This window comes from Nomascus leucogenys, chromosome 20, assembly GCF_006542625.1.
Source record: "Nomascus leucogenys isolate Asia chromosome 20, Asia_NLE_v1, whole genome shotgun sequence".
NCBI lineage: Eukaryota > Metazoa > Chordata > Mammalia > Primates > Hylobatidae > Nomascus > Nomascus leucogenys.
Window position 1 is genome coordinate 58,711,361 of NC_044400.1, and position 17,861 is coordinate 58,729,221.

The 17,861-nt window shown below is 38.4% G+C and overlaps 1 protein-coding gene across 4 annotated transcripts in view; it reads right to left on the reverse strand.

The window, feature by feature from the left end:
- Positions 1-17,219, reverse strand: part of TBC1D19 (TBC1 domain family member 19) — a 178,450-nt gene extending 161,231 nt beyond the window's left edge. For 3 of the 4 annotated variants that reach the window (XR_004027327.1, XM_030801175.1, XM_003258555.3), the window contains exon 1: positions 16,853-17,067. Coding sequence is in view for 3 of the 4 variants with exons in the window: in XM_030801175.1 (XP_030657035.1) it covers positions 16,853-16,951 (99 nt within the window). In the remaining variant the exon portion in view is untranslated. Of the gene's footprint in view, positions 1-16,852 lie in introns of all 4 variants that reach the window. The other variant, XM_003258556.4, reaches the window with a different exon arrangement.
- Between the last annotated feature and the right edge of the window lie 642 nt (positions 17,220-17,861).

The following is a 17,861-nucleotide window of genomic DNA, read 5'->3' on the forward strand; positions in this document are numbered from 1 at the left end:
GGGTTTTGCCTGATTCAAATATAGCCAGGTGATATCCGAAGAGACTGGAGCAATCTAGTACCTATAAATTCTTAAAACTGACCAATCAAGGCTCCCTTTCCAAAGTCTGGAAATGTTGATAGAGTAATAAAAAAGGAGAATGTTAGGGAACTAACTCATTACCTTAAACACTGGTAAATAATGAAAAAGGCATTTATGCTGCCATTCCTATTGGCACTATACCACTGGATATCCACACAGTAAAAGGGGAAATGACTCTTTGCAAAAGAATTCTAGCTAATAACTAAAACAGATATGATATAATTAGAATATCACAACTTTGCAATCCCAATGAATTACTAATTCTAGGCATTGAGCAAAAACAGCTACTAACATTGCAAAAGAGATAATTAGACATGATGTGGTTTTCAATGAAAGAACACTCTACTGCTATTGTCAGGCCAAAGGGATAACACCTGAGTCTGATGAAGCCTCTGGGTCCAACTGTCAACTTATAAGACCTACAAAGGGCAGAGGAACATGTTGAGCTATACCATGAATTTATAATAAGAAAAGTCTCCAGGCTATGGGAAATTCTAAAGTCACATAGCCTAGTTCTTCGCTGATAAACTGTAAGGAAAAAGAAAGCAAGGAGAGAAAACCTATAGCTTAAAAAAAAAGACAAAGACATTTAAAAAATAGGCAGGACTAAGCTATAGTGTCTAGAGACATATATTTGATTAATAAAATTATCAAGGAATGCAGAAAATATAAAAATACTCAATGTCACTAATCACTAAAGAAATGCAAATAAAAAGTGCAATGAGATACCATGTCACACCAGTCAGAATGTCTTCAATTAAAAAGTCAAAAAATAACATGCCAGGGAGGCTGTAGAGAAAAGGGAACGTTTATACACTGCTGGTGGGAATGTAAATTAGTTCAGCCATTGGGGAAAGCAGTTTGAAGATTTCTCAAAGAACTTAAAACAGAACTACCATTTGACCCAGCAATCCCAATTACTGGTATATATCCAAAGGAATATAAATCATTCTACCATAAAGACACATTCATGCCTATGTTCATTGCAGCACTATTCACAATAGCAAAGAAATGGAATCAACCTAAATGCCCACCAACAGTAGACTGGATAAAGAAAATGTGGTACATATACACCATGGAATACTACACAGCCATAAAAAACAACGAGATCACGTCTAGCAAAATGGATGAAGCTGGAGGCCATTATCCTAAATGAACTAAGAGCAGGGACACAAAAACGAAACCCACATGTTCCCACTTATAAGTGGAAACTGAACATTGAGTACACATGGACACAAAGAAGGGAACAATAGACACCAGGGCCTACTTGAGGGTAGAGGGTGGGAGGAGGATGAGGAATGGAACTACCGATTGGGTATTATGCACACTATCTGGGTGACGAAATAATCTGTACACCAAACCCCCGTGACAAACAATTTACCTATATAACAAACCTGCAAATGTGCCCCTGAAACTAAAAGTTAAGAATAATAAAATATCTAACAGAACAGCTAAAAAAAAAAAAGAAATGCAGAAAAATGATTACCATAAATATCATGTTATCAGAAACAGAGGGGTTTGTGATTGGGATGCGGCAAATGGAGAGGTTTCCAGTGTGGCTGGCAAAGTTTCACTTACAGGGTGGTCATTACAAAGTCCTTCACCCCATAACAATACATTATAGATTTGTATCTATAATATAAACATAAATTTATATACTTACGGGCTAAAAAGGTTCAAAAAAGACAGGAAAAAATGTCCTCCCAATCTATACTTTCTCTCCATTTTAAAGTCCCACATTTAGCCTAAGACAAGTCTTTCTCATTTGAATTACTGCAACAACCTCTAAATTGGGCTTCTTGCCAGCTTACTTAAATTGTGACCACTCCCACCTGGCATTCTCAAAACTCCCTTACTCTACTTTTTCTTCTTAGCATTTGTCACCTTCTATTATACTGTACGATTAATTTATTTACTATGTTTATTGGTATATTATCTATCTCATTACATTGCAAGCGGTAAGCTCCATTAGGGCAGATATTTCTGCCTTTTTTTTACTATCTGTATCCCAAGTGCCTAGAACCTAAGTTGTTTTCACACAGTAGGTGCTCAATAAATGTTTATTGAATGAATGAACCAATTTCTCCCTTTTCCAATCTATCTTCCAGCATTTCTTTCTAAAACATAAGTCTTTCCCAGCTGTGGCCCTTCACAGCCTACACAAGAAGTCTACATTTTTTAACAGGGCATACTTGGTCCTTCACAATTTAGACCCAACTTATCTCTACAAATTCATCTCCTGCTGTTGCTCCACCAAGTTAACAACATCCTCTTCTCACACCTCCTCCCCACACACACCCTAGCCACGGTGAACTATATTCACTGATTTCCCAACTGTCAGTCCTTTAAGGGCTGTTCCTATTTCCTCAGATGGAAGTGCTCTCTCACTACCTTAGCAAACACCTGCTAGCTTCCAAGACGTCCTTCAAATATCACCTCCTTTCCCTAGGCCAGGCAGCAAGGATAGAACATTATGTTCCTCTGTTTCAGCAATTATCAGATTACAAGGTAATTTTCAGCTCACCTATTTATCTTTCTGACTACACTATAAATTCAAAGGCAAGGAATGGGTCTTTATTTTGCATTTCACCATGTTGGCCAGGCAGTCTGGAACTCCTCATCTCAGGTGATCCTCCCGCCTCAGCCTCCCAAAGTGCCGGGATTGCAGGCGTGAGCCACTGCGCCTGGCCTTTGTATTTTTTTAATAGTCTTTTAATTGTATTAGTCTATTTACATTTAATGAATCTACTGATCTATATGGTTTTATAATTCACATCTATATGGTTTTATAACTCATATTAATATTTGTTTCTTATTTGATCTATTTCATATTCTGTTTTCTCTCATTTTTGCATTCTTTTGGATTATTCAAATTCTTTATTACATTTTCCTCTTCATTAGCTTGTTGTACTGTTCTTTAGGTAGCTACACGAGAGTTACAGCACTTACTCCTGATTAATTATAGTTTTACATAAATTATTACTTTTACTATTTTCCTGTAATATAATGCTAGAACTTAGAACAATGTACTCACCCCTTTCTTTGTTTTTAACAAGTTCCTTGTTTTGGAGGGGAGGAAATTGGGTAAAAAGTAGAATGTAGTATGGTCAATATAATTTTGTCAAGCAATAATTAATGCCAGGGTGATACTTGGGATGCAAAATAAACAAGGAACTTGATAAAAATTATGTTTAAGTGAAGAGACTGTTTTCCAGTCAGCAAAGCAAGCTTCAGCCTAGAAATCAATAACAAAATATTTTTTAAAGTATCTCAATTGCTTGGAAATTAAGCAATATACTTCAAAATAGCCCTTGAGTTAAATATTAGAAAAATTTTAGAAGATATTAGAAAACATTTTAAACAAGAGGATAATAAAAATACGACTCATTAGGACTGTGGAATGCATTCAAAGCAGTGCTCAGAAGAAAAATTATAACCTTGCATGCATGTTTTATAAAAGAGGAAAGACTTCAAATGTATGGCACAAGCTTCCATTTTAAGAAACTAGGAAAAGAACAGCAAATCAATCTCAAAAAAAAAAAAACCAGGAGGAAATTAATAATAAAGAACTCATCTGAAATTAAGAGAAAATTAGTAAACCCCAAAACTGGCTCATTGATGAGACAAATAAAATTAATAAGCCCCTAGCAAAATTGTTCAAACACACACACACACACACACACACACACACACGAGTTACCATTATCAGAAATGGTAACAGATTTTTTCAGACATTAAAAAGAAATAGAGGTTTACTATAAACAACTTTAGGCAAATAATTTATACAATTTAAATAAAAACAAATTCCTTGAAAAATGCAACCTATCAGAACAGACAATAGAAGCATAGAAAATCCAAATACTTCTATATCTATCAAAATGCAATCTGTATGGGCCGAGCACGGTGGCTCATGCCTGTACTCCCAGCACCATGGGAGGCCGAGGCAGATGGATCATATGAGGCCAGGAGTTTGAGACCAGCCCGGCCAACATGGCAAAACCCCGTATCTACTAAAAATACAAAAATTAGCCAGGCATGGTAGCACGCGCCTGTAATCCCAGCTACTCTGGAGGCTGAGGCAGGAGAATCGCTTGAATCCAGGAGAGGGAGGTTGCAGTGAGCTGAGATTATGCCACCGCACTCCAGCCTGGGCAACAAAGTGAGACTTTCTCTCAAAAAAAATTTTTTAATTAAAAATAAATAAAATTTTTTAATTAAAAATCTGGCTAACACAATACTGAAGTACAACAAAGTTGGAGAATTCACACCACCAACTTCAAGATTTATAAAGGTATGCAATCAAGCCAGTGTGGTATTGGTGAAAGAATAGACAAATAGATCAATAGAACAGAATAGAGACCTAGAAATAGATCCACATAAACATCACCAACGCATTTTTGACAAAGGAGTAAAGGCAATTCAAGGATGAAAGACAGTCTTTTCAGGAAATGGTACTGGAACACTCACATGCAAAGGATGGGGGAGGAAGAGAAAGACAGGGTGGGTGGTGGGAGTGGGGGACAAGAAATGGAATCTAGAAACAGACCTCAGACCTTTCACAAAAATTAGCTCCAAATGAAGCACAGACCCAAATGTAACACACAGAAATATAAGACATCTAGAAGATAACATAGGAGAAAATCTAGATGACCTTAGGGTTTAGCTATTAATTTCTAGACACAATACCAAGTGCACAATCCATAAAAGAAAACAATTGATCAATTGGACTTCATTAAAATTAAAAATTTCTGCTCTTAGAAAGATATTGAAGAAAATAAAAAGACTAACCACAGATCAGAAGAAAATATCTGCAAAACAATTGTACCCAAATATACAAAAAATTCTTAAAACTCAACGATAAGAAAACAACCCAATTAAAAAATGGGCAAAAGATCTGAATAGACACCTGACCAAAGAAGACACACAGATGGCAAATAAACATAAAAGGATACTTAATATCATATGTCATTAGGGAATTGCAAATTAAAATAATAAGATATCACAACACACATTAAGATGGCTAAAATCCGAAACAGTGATAGCACCAAATGCTGGGGAGGATGTGGAGCAACCAGCACTCTCATTTCTTGCTGGTGGGAATGCAAAATGGCACAGCCTCACTGGAAGACAGGTTGTCAGTTTCTGATGGTTAACCACTCTCTTACCATGCAATCTATCAATTTCACTCTTTGGTATTTACCTAACATAGCTGAAAATTTATGTCCACACAAAAACCTACACATGAAGGTTTAAACCAGGTTTTTGTTGTTGTTGTTTTTGAGATGGAGTCTCGCTCTTTCGCCAGGCTGAAGTGCAGTCGTAGTGGGATTTTTTAGGGAATCAGAGAGACCGAGGGATTGAGGATATTTATTATTTAGGTGCACTGGCTCAGTCGGATTAACATCCAAAGGACTGAGACCTGAACAAAGAGTTAAGTTACCTTAGCATTTCATGGGGTAGGGGGAGATCTGTGCAGGGGGAAGCATATAACAGAAGCAAGAAATAAAGACAGTTATTCAATTAATTGAGACATGCATTACATCATTTCTTACTTTTCAAGGAAAAACATGTTTTACGGCTTGAGTTTATCTGTCTAGTGACCTTGCAGCTGCACAGCTAGAGAAACAGGGTCTTTACAATGCCTGAGAAAGGGAGAGATAAGGCTCACTAGTCACAGAAAAACAGGCAGTTAATTTTTTTTTAATTATACTTTAAGTTTTAGGGTACATGTGCACAACGTGCAGGTTTGTTACATATATATACATGTGCCATGTTGGTGTGCTGCACCCATTAACTCGTCATTTAACATTAGGTATATCTCCTAATACTATCTCTCCCCCTTCCCCCCACCCCACGACAGGCCCCAGTGTGTGATGTTCCCCTTCTTGCATCCATGTGTTCTCATTGTTCAATTCCCACCTATGAGTGAGAACATGTGGTGTTTGTCTTTTTGTCCTTGTGATAGTTTGCTGAAAATGATGGTTTCCAGCTTCATCCATGTCCCTACAAAGGACATTAACTCATCATTTTTTATGGCTGCATGGTATTCCATGGTATATATGTGCCACATTTTCTTAATCCACTCTATCACTGTTGGACATTTGGGTTGGTTGCAAGTCTTTGCTGTTGTGAATAGTGCCGCAATAAACATACGTGTGCATGTGTCTTTATAGCAGCATGATTTATAATCCTTTGGGTATATACCCAGTAATGGGATGGCTGGGTCAAATGGTATTTCTAGTTCTAGATCCTTGAGGAATTGCCACACTGACTTCCACAATGGTTGAACTAGTTTACAGTCCCACCAACAGTGTAAAAGTGTTCCTATTTCTCCACATCCTCTCCAGCACCTGTTGTTCCTGACTTTTTAATGATCGCCATTCTAACTGGTGTGAGATGGTATCTCATTGTGGTTTTGATTTGCGTTTCTCTGATGGCCAGTGATGATGAGCATTTTTTCACGTGTCTTTTGGCTGCATAAATGTCTTCTTTTGAGAAGTGTCTGTTCATATCCTTCACCCACTTGATGGGGTTGTTTTTTTCTTATAAATTTGTTTGAGTTCATTGTAGATTCTGGATATTAGCCCTTTGTCAGATGAGTAGATTGCAAAAATTTTCTCCCATTCTGTAGGTTGCCTGTTCACTCTGATGGTAGTTTCTTTTGCTGTGCAGAAGCTCTTTAGTTTAATTAGATCCCACTTGTCAATTTTGGCTTTTGTTGCCATTGCTTTTGGTGTTTTAGACATGAAGTCTTTGCCCACGCCTATGTCCTGAATGGTATTGCCTAGGTTTTCTTCTAGGGTTTTTATGGTTTTAGGTCTAACATTTAAATCTTTAATCCATCTTGAATTAATTTTAATATAAGGTGTAAGGAAGGGATCCAGTTTCAGCTTTCTACATATGGCTAGCCAGTTTTCCCAGCACCATTTATTAAACAGGGAATCCTTTCCCCATTTCTTGTTTTTGTCAGGTTTGTCAAAGATCAGACAGGTGTAGATATGTGGCATTATTTCTGAGGGCTCTGTTCTGTTCCATTGGTCTATATATCTGCTTTGGTACCAGTACCCTGCTGTTTTGGCTACTGTAGCCTTGTAGTATAGTTTGAAGTCAGGTAGTGTGATGCCTCCAGCTTTGTTCTTTTTGCTTAGGATTGTCTTGGCAATGTACTCTTTTTTGGTTCCATATGAACAGTAGTTTTTTTCCAATTCTGTGAAGAAAGTCATTGGTAGCTTGATGGGGATGGCATTGAATCTATAAATTACCTCAGGCAGTATGGCCATTTTCATGATATTAATTCTTCCTATCCATGAGCATGGAATATTCTTCCATTTGTTTGTGTCCTCTTTTATTTCGTTGAGCAGTGGTTTGTAGTTCTCCTTGAAGAGGTCCTTCACATCCCTTGTAAGTTGGATTCCTAGGTATTTTATTCTCTTTGAAGCAATTGTGAATGGGAGTTCACTCATGATTTGGCTCTCTGTTTGTCTGTTATTGGTGTATAAGAATGCCTGTGATTTTTGCGCACTGATTTTGTATCCTGAGACTTTGCTGAAGTTGCTTATCAGCTTAAGGAGATTTTGGGCTGAGACAATGGGGTTTTCTAAATATAAACTCATGTCATCTGCAAACAGGGACAATTTTACTTCCTCTTTTCCTAATTGAATACCCTTTATTTCCTTCTCCTGCCTGATTGCCCTGGCCAGAACTTCCAACACTATGTTGAATAGGAGTGGTGAGAGAGGGCATCCCTGTCTTGTACCAGTTTTCAAAGGGAATGCTTCCAGTTTTTGCCCATTCAGTATGATATTGGCTGTGGGTTTGTCATACATAGCTCTTATTATTTTGAGATACATCCCATCAATACCTAATTTATTGAGAGTTTTTAGCACGAAGGGCTGTTGAATTTTGTCAAAGGCCTTTTCTGCATCTATTGAGATAATCCTGTGGTTTTTGTCTTTGGTCCTGTTTATATGCTGGATTACGTTTATTGATTTGCATATGTTGAACCAGCCTTGCATCCCAGGGATGAAGCCCACTTCATCATGGTGGATAAGCTTTTTGATGTGCTGCTGGATTCGGTTTGCCAGTATTTTATTGAGGATTTTTGCATCAATATTCATCAGGGATATTGGGCTAAAATTCTCTTTTTTTGTTGTGTCTCTGCCAGGCTTTGGTAGCAGGATGATGCTGGCCTCATAAAATGAGTTAGGGAGGATTCCCTCTTTTTCTATTGATTGGAATAGTTTCAGAAGGAATGGTACCAGCTCCTCCTTGTACCTCTGGTAGAATTCGGATGTGAATCCGTCTGGTCCTGGACTATTTTTGGCTGGTAAGCTATTAATTATTGCCTCAATTTCAGAGCCTGTTATTGGTCTATTCAGAGATTCAACTTCTTCCTGGTTTAGTCTTGGGAGAGTGTATGGTGTCAAGGAATTTATCCATCTCTTCTAGATTTTCTAGTTTATTTGCATAGAGGTGTTTATAGTATTCTCTGATGGTAGTTTGTATGTTTGTATTTCTGTGGGATCGGTGGTGATATCCCCTTTATCATTTTTTATTGCATCTATTTGATTCTTCTGTCTTCTTCTTTATTAGTCTTGCTAGCGGTCTATCAATTTTGTTGATCTTTTCAAAAAACCAGCTCCTGGATTCATTGATTTTTTGCGGAGTTTTTTGTGTCTCTATTTCCTTCAGTTCAGGCAGTTAATTTTTAAAGGACTCCAGCTCTTTCTCTTTCTCTTTCTCAGGGGGAATTGGGTTTTCTTACATATAACTGAGTTTCTGCTTACACATTCTTTAATTTCTTTTAATTCCTGTTCCACAGTGGTGCGATCTCAGCTCACCATAGCAGTTTTATTCATAAGTGCTAAAATTTGTATGCAACCAAGATGTCTATCAATAGGTGGATGCATAAACAAACTGTGGTACCTCCATACAATAAAATATTACTAAACAAAAAAAATCAGCTATCAAGCCACAAAAAGACAGAGAGGAACATTAAATGAATATTGCTAAGTGAAAGATGCCAGTGAAATAACTACATACCATATAATTCCAACTATATGACATTCTTAAAAGCAAAACTATAGAGACAGTAAAAAGTGGTTGCCGGAGTCTCAGGGAGAAGGGAGGAATGACCAGGTAAGCCACAGGGGATTTTTAGAACACTGAAACTATTCTGTATGATACTGGAATTGTGAATATATAAACACAGGACATCATGTATTTGTCAAAACCCACAGTAGCCATGTACAGTGGTGAACACCTGGAATTCCAGCTACTTAGGAGACTGAGTCAGGAGGATCCCTTGAGCCCAGGAGCTTGAGACCAGCCTAGCGAGAAAAATATAGCAAGACACTGTCTCACAAAAGAAAAAAAAACAACCTGCAAAATGCAAGACAAAGAGTGAACCTTAATGTAAACCATGAACTTTAGTTAATAATAATGTATCAATATTAGTTCAACTGAAACAAATGTACCACACTAATGCAAGATGTTAATAATAGATGAGAATTGTGCAAAAGAGAGGGATAAATGGAAACTGTACTTTCTGCTCAATTTTTCTGTAAATCTAAAGTCTATTAATTTAAAAATATTCTCAAATAGAAAACTCCAGACATAGGCTTCACTGAAGAATTCTTCCAAACATTTAAAAAATAACAAATCTCATAACACTCTCAGGGCAAATAAAATTTTAAAAGGGAGGCAACCCTTCTCTACTAATTTTATGAGGCCAGCATAACCTACTGATATAAAACTTGAGAAAGATGGTTACAAGAAAGGAAAATTACATAACAATCCTTCTCATGACATTATAGCAATATTTATACCCTAATTCTTGAGTTCTGTTAGCTCCACTGTAGAAAGCCACTACAAAAGAATGTCACCCCCAGCCAAATAATAAGAAAAACAGTACAATATTCAAAAATCATACATTTTGAACCCATCAGGAAACTGAAGCTATAAGACAACCAAGTGAATTAAATTCCAAGTAGTAACAAGCTCCTTCAAGGACAAATGAGATTCCAAACTACTTCACCTTTGGCAGAGCACAGGAGGAAAAGGAAGCTACCACACAAGACAGTAAGAAATGAACTAAAATGTTAACTATTATAGACAAGATGTAGGCTAGTGTGTCAGTTTGGAATAATTTTGGAACCCAAAATGCAAGGGGAATTCACACACATTTGCATACTCTTTTCCATAGGTCTATGCCAGGTGCCCATACAAAAGATTGAGAGCAGAAATCTACAAAGAGCACTCTGGTGGCACAGGTGTGCAAAAAGAGACAGGCTGCCACTGCAGGACAAGCATAAAACTGCTACCTTGACCAAACTTTCCTCTCATCTGAAGCAAAGGACTAAGAACACTGGGGAAGGTTCAGAAACCCTCCCATTCTGAAGACAAGGCAGTAATTCACTGCTTCTGGGGGTGGGATATATACAAAAACCCTCAACCTCATAGGCAAATAAGAAAACTCTCTTGGGCCCAGGATCCTACAACAATACAAAGCAGAGGTAAACCAGCACTAGGGCAGGGCAGGTACGGGTCTTTCACTCAATACTTACCACAGATACAAGGCAGAACTGGGCTGCCAAAGGGATAAGGGGATGGAACGTGCCAAAGATGGGAAAGCTCCACACCCAAGGATAAAGCACATGGACTGAGTCAGAAAAACAGACGACTCTTGCACCTACTGTGAGCCTAGGACTGAATAACAAGAAACAGACTTCTGCTGGGGACAAGAGCACAGAGAGATCTCCCCCTGAGGAACAGGCAAGGAGACAGAAGAAAGTCAAGGATGTAGTAGAAACAATGAGAAAAACTGTGTAGTACCCTAAGATCTACGCCAAGCACAAAGTAACAGCAGTCTACTACTGGGTTTTGTTGTTGTTGTTGTTTGTGTTTTTGAGATGGAGTCTTGCTCTGTCCCCTAGGTTGGAGGGCAGTGGCACGATCTTGGCTCGCTGCAACCTCCACCTCTCAGGTTCAAGCAATTCTCCTGCCTCAGCTTCCTGAGTAGTTGGGATTACAGGAATGCACCACCTCACCTAGCTAATTTTTGCATTTTTAGTAGAGACAGGGTTTCATTATGTTGGCGAGGCTGGTCTCGAACTCCTGGCCTTAAGTGATTTGCCTGCCTCAGCCTCCTAACTACCACTAGTTTCAAAGGAATCTGAAGCCTGTGATATAGTGAAGGTAATGACAACAATAACAAAACCCAAACCCCGCTTGATCCTTGTCTATATTGACTGAAGCCCCTACACTCAGTAACGATATAAAATACTGAAACAAAATTGTCTACTAGACCTAATTGACAATTATGGAACAGAAACAGCAGAATAAGCATGCTTTTCAAGTACATATGAAACAAACAAGATAAAACATATTCTGGATCATAAAAGTAAGTAAGTTTAAAATAGCTAAAATCATACATATTTTATTCTTGACCATAAGAGAATTAAACTAGAAATCAATCAAAGAAAGATACTGGTAAACAACACATTTATAAATAACCTATGGGTTATTAGAACCCATAAAATCACAAGACAATTTTTTTAAATTTTAATTGGGTGAAAATGGCAATAGACTACATCCTAATTTATAGACACAGATAAACCAATACATAGAAAGAAATTTAGAGCATTTAATAAGAAGAGAATAAAGGTCTCAAATCGAAAATCTAAGTTTCACCTAAATAGCTTAAAAAACGCAAATTAAATCCAAAGCAAGCAGAAAAAAATAATAAAAGGAAAAAAATCAGAGCGATTGAAAACAGAAAAACAACCAAACCAAGAGCTACTTCTTTGAAAGTATTAACATAATTGATAAATCTCTAGCCAGATTAATTAGGGAAAAAAGAACACATGGCCAGGTGCGGTGGCTCAAGCCTGTAATCCCGGCCATTTGGGAGGCCAAGGTGGGTGGATCACGAGGTCAGGAGATCGAGACCACCCTAGCTAACACGGTGAAATCCCGTCTCTACTAATAATACAAAAAATCAGCTGGGCATGGTGGCAGGCGCCTGTAGTTCCAGCTACTCAGGAGGCTGAGGCAGGAGAATGGCGTGAACCCGGGAGGCAGAGCTTGCAGTGAGCCGAGATCATGCCACTGCACTCCAGCCTGGGCGACAAAGCGAGATTTCATCTCAAAAAAAAAAAAAAAAAAAACCACATACGACAATATAAGGAATGAAAGAGGGGCTATCCATGTCCTACAAAGGACACGAACTCATCATTTTTATGGCTGCATAGTATTCCATGGTGTATATGTGCCACATTTTTTAATCCAGTCTATCGTTGTTGGACATTTGGGTTGTTCCAACTCTTTGCTATTGTGAATAGTGCCGCAATAAACATACGTGTGCATGTGTCTTTATAGCAGCATGATTTATAGTCCTTTGGGTATATACCCAGTAATGGGATGGCTGGGTCAAATGGTATGAAACTGGAAAACATCATTCTCAGTAAACTATCGCAAGGACAAAAAACCAAACACCGCATGTTCTCACTCATAGGTGGGAATTGAACAATGAGAACTCATGGACACAGGAAGGGAACATCACACTCCGGGACTGTTGTGGGGGGGGGAGGGGGGGGACAGCATTAGGAGATACACTAATGCTAAATGACGAGTTAATGGGTGCAGGAAATCAACATGGCACATGGATACATATGTAACAAACCTGCACATTGTGCACATGTACCCTAAAACCTAAAGTATAAAAAAAAAAAAAAAAAAAAAAAAAAAATAAATAAAAAAAAAAAAAAAAAAAAAAAAAAAAAAAAAAAAAAAAAAAAAAAAAAAAAAAAGAGGGCTATCACTACAAATCCTACAGACACTAAAAGGAATATAAGGGGATCATATTTTTATACCAGTAAATTTGTTAAAATAGATTAAGTGCGACAACTTCTTGAAGCATAAAAACTACAAAAGCTTACAGAAGAAGAAATAGACAACCTAATGGCCTGATTATATTTTTAATTGATTTTTTTTAATTAAAAATGTGTCCATAAAGAAAACTCTAGGCACCAGTGACTTTGCTGGGAACTCTACCAAATATTTAAGGAGCAAATAATATTAATTCTACATAAATTCTTCCAGAAAATAAGGAACACTTTCCAAATCATTTTATAAGATCATCATTAACTGGTATCGAAAGCAGACAAGCAGACAAAGTGTTACAAGAAAAAAAAAAAAACTACAAAGAAATATCTTTTTTTTTTTTTTTTTTTTTGAGACAAGGTCTGGCTCTATCACCCAGACTGAAGTGCAGTGGTGCGATCTCTGCTCATGCAACCTCTGCTACCCAGGTTCAAGCCATCCTCCCACCTCAACCTCTCAAGTAGCTGGGACTACAGGTGCGCACCACCACACTGGCTAATTTTTGTATTTTTTGTAGAGATAGGGTTTTGCCATGTTGCCCAGGCTGGTCTCAAACTCATGAGCTCAAGTGATCTACCCACCTTGGCCTCCCAAAGTGCTGGGATTACAGGCATAAGCCACCGCGCCCAGCCACAAACCAGTATCTTTCATAAATACAGTTACAAAATCTTCAGCAAAATGTTAGCAAATTGAGTCAAGAAATATATAAAAAGGATAATGCATCATAACCAAGTGGAATTTATCTCAGGAATACAAAATTGGTGCAACATTCAAAGCCAATCAGTATTATTCATCATATCAACATAAGCAGGAAAAATAATATGAACATATCTACAGATATAAACAAAGTATTTAACAAAGTTCAACATCCATTCATGATAAAACTCTCAGAAAACCAGGGACAGAATAGAGCTTCCTTAACCTGCAAAAAAGCATCTGCAAAACATTGCACTGGAGGCATTATCCAATACAATAAGTCAAGAAAAAGAAATAAAAGGCACACGGATTGGAAAGGAAGAAGTAAAACTGTCTTTAGTTCATTATGATACATGTACCTGGGAAATCTTAAGTAATCTACAGAAAAGGTACTATAACCAATACATAAGTTTAGCAAGTTCTCAGGATGCATGGTAAATAGATCAATATCAATTGCATTTCTGTATGTTAAAAATAAAAAATTAAAACAAGTCACCATTTATAATAGCATCAAAAACCATGAAATACTTAAGGGGAAAATCTTAACAAAGAGTGTGCAATATTTGTGTGCTGAAACTACAAAACACTGACAAGAGAAAATAAAAACAATATAAATAAATAAAAAGATAAACTATGTCCATGGGCCAGAAAATTTAATATTGCTAAAATGTCGATTCTCCCCAAATTGATCTACAGATTCAACATAATCCCAAACCAATTTTCAACAATTTTTGTAGTAATTTATAAGTGGATTCTAAAATTTATATAGCAAAGCAAAGGACCTAGAATAGCCAAAATAATTTTGGGAAAAAAAGAAACAAATTTGGAGGACTTTGATCTCAAGGCTTACTATAAAGTTACAAAAAGCAAGATAGTGTGGTATTGTATGATGAACAAATAGATGAATGGAACAAAATAGCCAGAAATTTTGTGTGTATGTGTGTGTGTAATTGATTTTCGACAAAGGTGCCAAGGAAATTAGCAGAAAAAGAATAGGTTTTTCAACAAATCAGTAATGGAAATACTGGATATCCATATGCAAAAAAAAAAAAAAAAAAAAGGCTTACCTTGCACCATATACAATAATTAACTCAAAATGGATCACAAAATGGATCACACTTCTACATTTAGGATCACAGACCTAAATGTAGACGCTAAAACTATACAACTTCTAGAACAAACAAACATAGTAGAAACTTTTTTAAGACCTTGAGTTAGGCAAACATTTTTAGGTAGGGAACAAAAAGCACAAATCATAAAACAATTGATAAAAATTTGTGTCACCGAAATTAAGCATTTTTCTCTTTCAAAGACCCAGTTAATAAAACGAAAAGATAATCCACAGACTGGGCAGGGCACGGTGGCTCACGTCTGTAATCCCAGCACTTTGGGAGCCCAAGGCAGGCAGATCACTTGAGATCAAGAGTTCGAGACCAGCCTGGCCAACATGGTGAAACCCCGTCTCTCCTGAAAATATAAAAAATTAGCTGGGCGTGGTGGTGGATGCCTGTAATCCCGGCTATTCAGGAGGCAGAGGCGGGAGGATCACTTGAACCTGGGAGGCAGAGGTTGCAGTGAGCCGAGATCACACCACTGCACTCCAGCCTGGGTGACAGAGGGAGACTCCGTCTCAAAAAAAAAAAAGATAATCCACAGACTGGGAGAAAATATTTGCCAGACGCATATCTGATAAAGACTTACATCATATAGAAAGAATCCTTACAACTCAACAATAAGGAGACAAACAACATGATTTTTTTTTAATGGGCAGAAGATTTGAAGACTACCTCACCAAAAAAGATATAAGCACATAAGAAACTGCTTAAAGGCCGAGGCGGGCGGATCACGAGGTCAGGAGATCGAGACCACGGTGAAACCCCGTCTCCACTAAAAATACAAAAAAATTAGCCGGGCGTGGTGGCGGGCGCCTGTAGTCCCAGCTACTCGGAGAGGCTTAGGCAGGAGAATAGCGTGAACCCGGGAGGCGGAGCTTGCAGTGAGCCGAGATTGCGCCACTGCACTCCAGCCTGGGCGACAGGGCGAGACTCTGTCTCAAAAAAAAAAAAAAAAAGAAACTGCTTAATATCATTAGTCATTAAGGAAATACAATAAAAGCTACAATCAGATACTATTACACTTCTACTAGAGAAGTATAATTAATTAATAAAAATAAATAAAAAACTGGCAACATCAAGTGCTATCAAGGACGCAAAACGACTGGAACTCTCAGAATTGCTTGTGGGAATGGAAAATGATACAGCCACTTTGGAAAAGTGTGACAGTTTCTTATAGAATTAAACATACCATACAACTCAGCAGTTCCAACCCTAGGTATTTATCCAAGAAAAAAAGAAACAAATATCCAAGCAAAATCGTATACTAGAATGTATATATCAGCTTTACTTATAATCTCTAAAACCAGAAAGCAAACCAAATGCCCTTCACGCAATGATGGATAAACAAACCATTGTACATTCAAACACTGAAATATTACTCAGCAATAAAAAGGAACAGAACTACTGAAATATCAACAAAATGGATGAATCTCAAAAGCACTGTGTTAAATGCCAGAAAGCAGGCACAAAATGTACAAACTGTGTGATTTCATTTATATGAGTCACAAAAAGGCAAAGATCTCGATCAATCTGTGCATCCTCAGTGCCTAGCATGTTATAAAATATCCAATAAATGCTAGGTGGTGGACGGATAGACGAGGAATAATTGCAGGGAGGGTAAAGTGCAAGAAAGTGATACCTTGACGAGAAAGCAGAAAGGTACTTGGGGGCCCAAGTCCACCCACAGGACGAAAAAAGTGAGGTAAGGCATGGTCCAAGCTACCTTCAGTGAGTCCAGCAGCTTAAAAAATTAGACCCTGTAAATGACTACAAGAATAGATAAATGAGTGAGTAAGCGTTTCTCTGGTCTGAAAAAAAGGTGTGATGCTCCCCACCCTTCTTTAAAAATCTATTAACCACGCCTAGGGCTGAGGCAGCAGAGCTTGCACCGGACAGGGAGGTGGGGTTTTGAGGGGGTTTTTTTTGTTTGTTTGTTTGTTTCTTGTCTGTTTGTTTTTTGAGCACCAGAGCGGAGCTGGAGAGGTCAGAGGCGAGCTCTGGCTTGGGTGAGGAGGGTGAGGAAGAGATATCGCCGCGGCCCCGCCCGTCTCCATCCCTTCCCACTCGGCCTCACTTACCCAGGCCTGCCGTTCCAGCTGAGAGTACAAATTGGAGCCCTTGAGCTTTTGGACTATCTGGGCAATAATGAGAGAGAGGTCCGACTCCTCCTGCAACATTTCCCCTGCCCTAGCCCGCCAAGCCGCGGGGACAGGCCGCCGGCGCGGAGCGAACGGGCTACCGGGTCCCACTCAGGGCCAGTGACACTTCTCCGGGACCTTATTACACTGGGACTCCTTCAGCGGGCGTTACCAGGCAACTGCCGAGCCTTGTGTCCGTCCCTCTCTGGTCCCCTCAGCGCCTGAACGCTACAGCATCTGCGTTCCGCCGGCGGAAAAAGACCGGGGCGGGGAGGACGCTTTTCACACCATTGTTCCTGCCTTGTCTGTGGTTGAAAGGCAAGAAAGCTCATTCCTTCAGAGCCACAGCGCCTCTGATGCACAAGGGGGACACGGAGATTGTGCGTTTTACTATAGAAAGGATCATTCTCTTTCACCTCTCAATTTCTGCAGAAACAGGACTGTGGCACGCAATGATACTGCGAATTACAACCACGAATTGTTAGGCTCTGACACTAGTTGGGTAAACGTGTTACAGTTTCCGCCTCTGTAAAATAACACCCAGTTTGCAGGATGTTGTGATGATTAGCTGAGGTAAAAATCGTGAAGGTGCCTAGCACTGTACTATAGCACTCCATTTTACTTCATTTTCTCTCGTTTCTATTCTCTAGAGTCTTTATACCAGGAATAAGTAGATAATCTCGTCTCATCTAACAACCACAAATTAACAAACAGGCATTATTGGTAGGTTTTCTGCAAAGTATTAGCAATTCAAGGATGAATAAGACATTGTCCCAGTCTTCAAGGAATTTACCGTCTAGATTCATCCTCTTCCGTATATTCATTCATTCAAGCATTTATTCATAATTCATTCAGCTTTCAACTTATTGAACATTTACATAAAAGGAACTGTGTGGGCACAAAGGTTTAATAAAATATGGTTCTTGCCTTCAAGGAAATGCACAAAAGA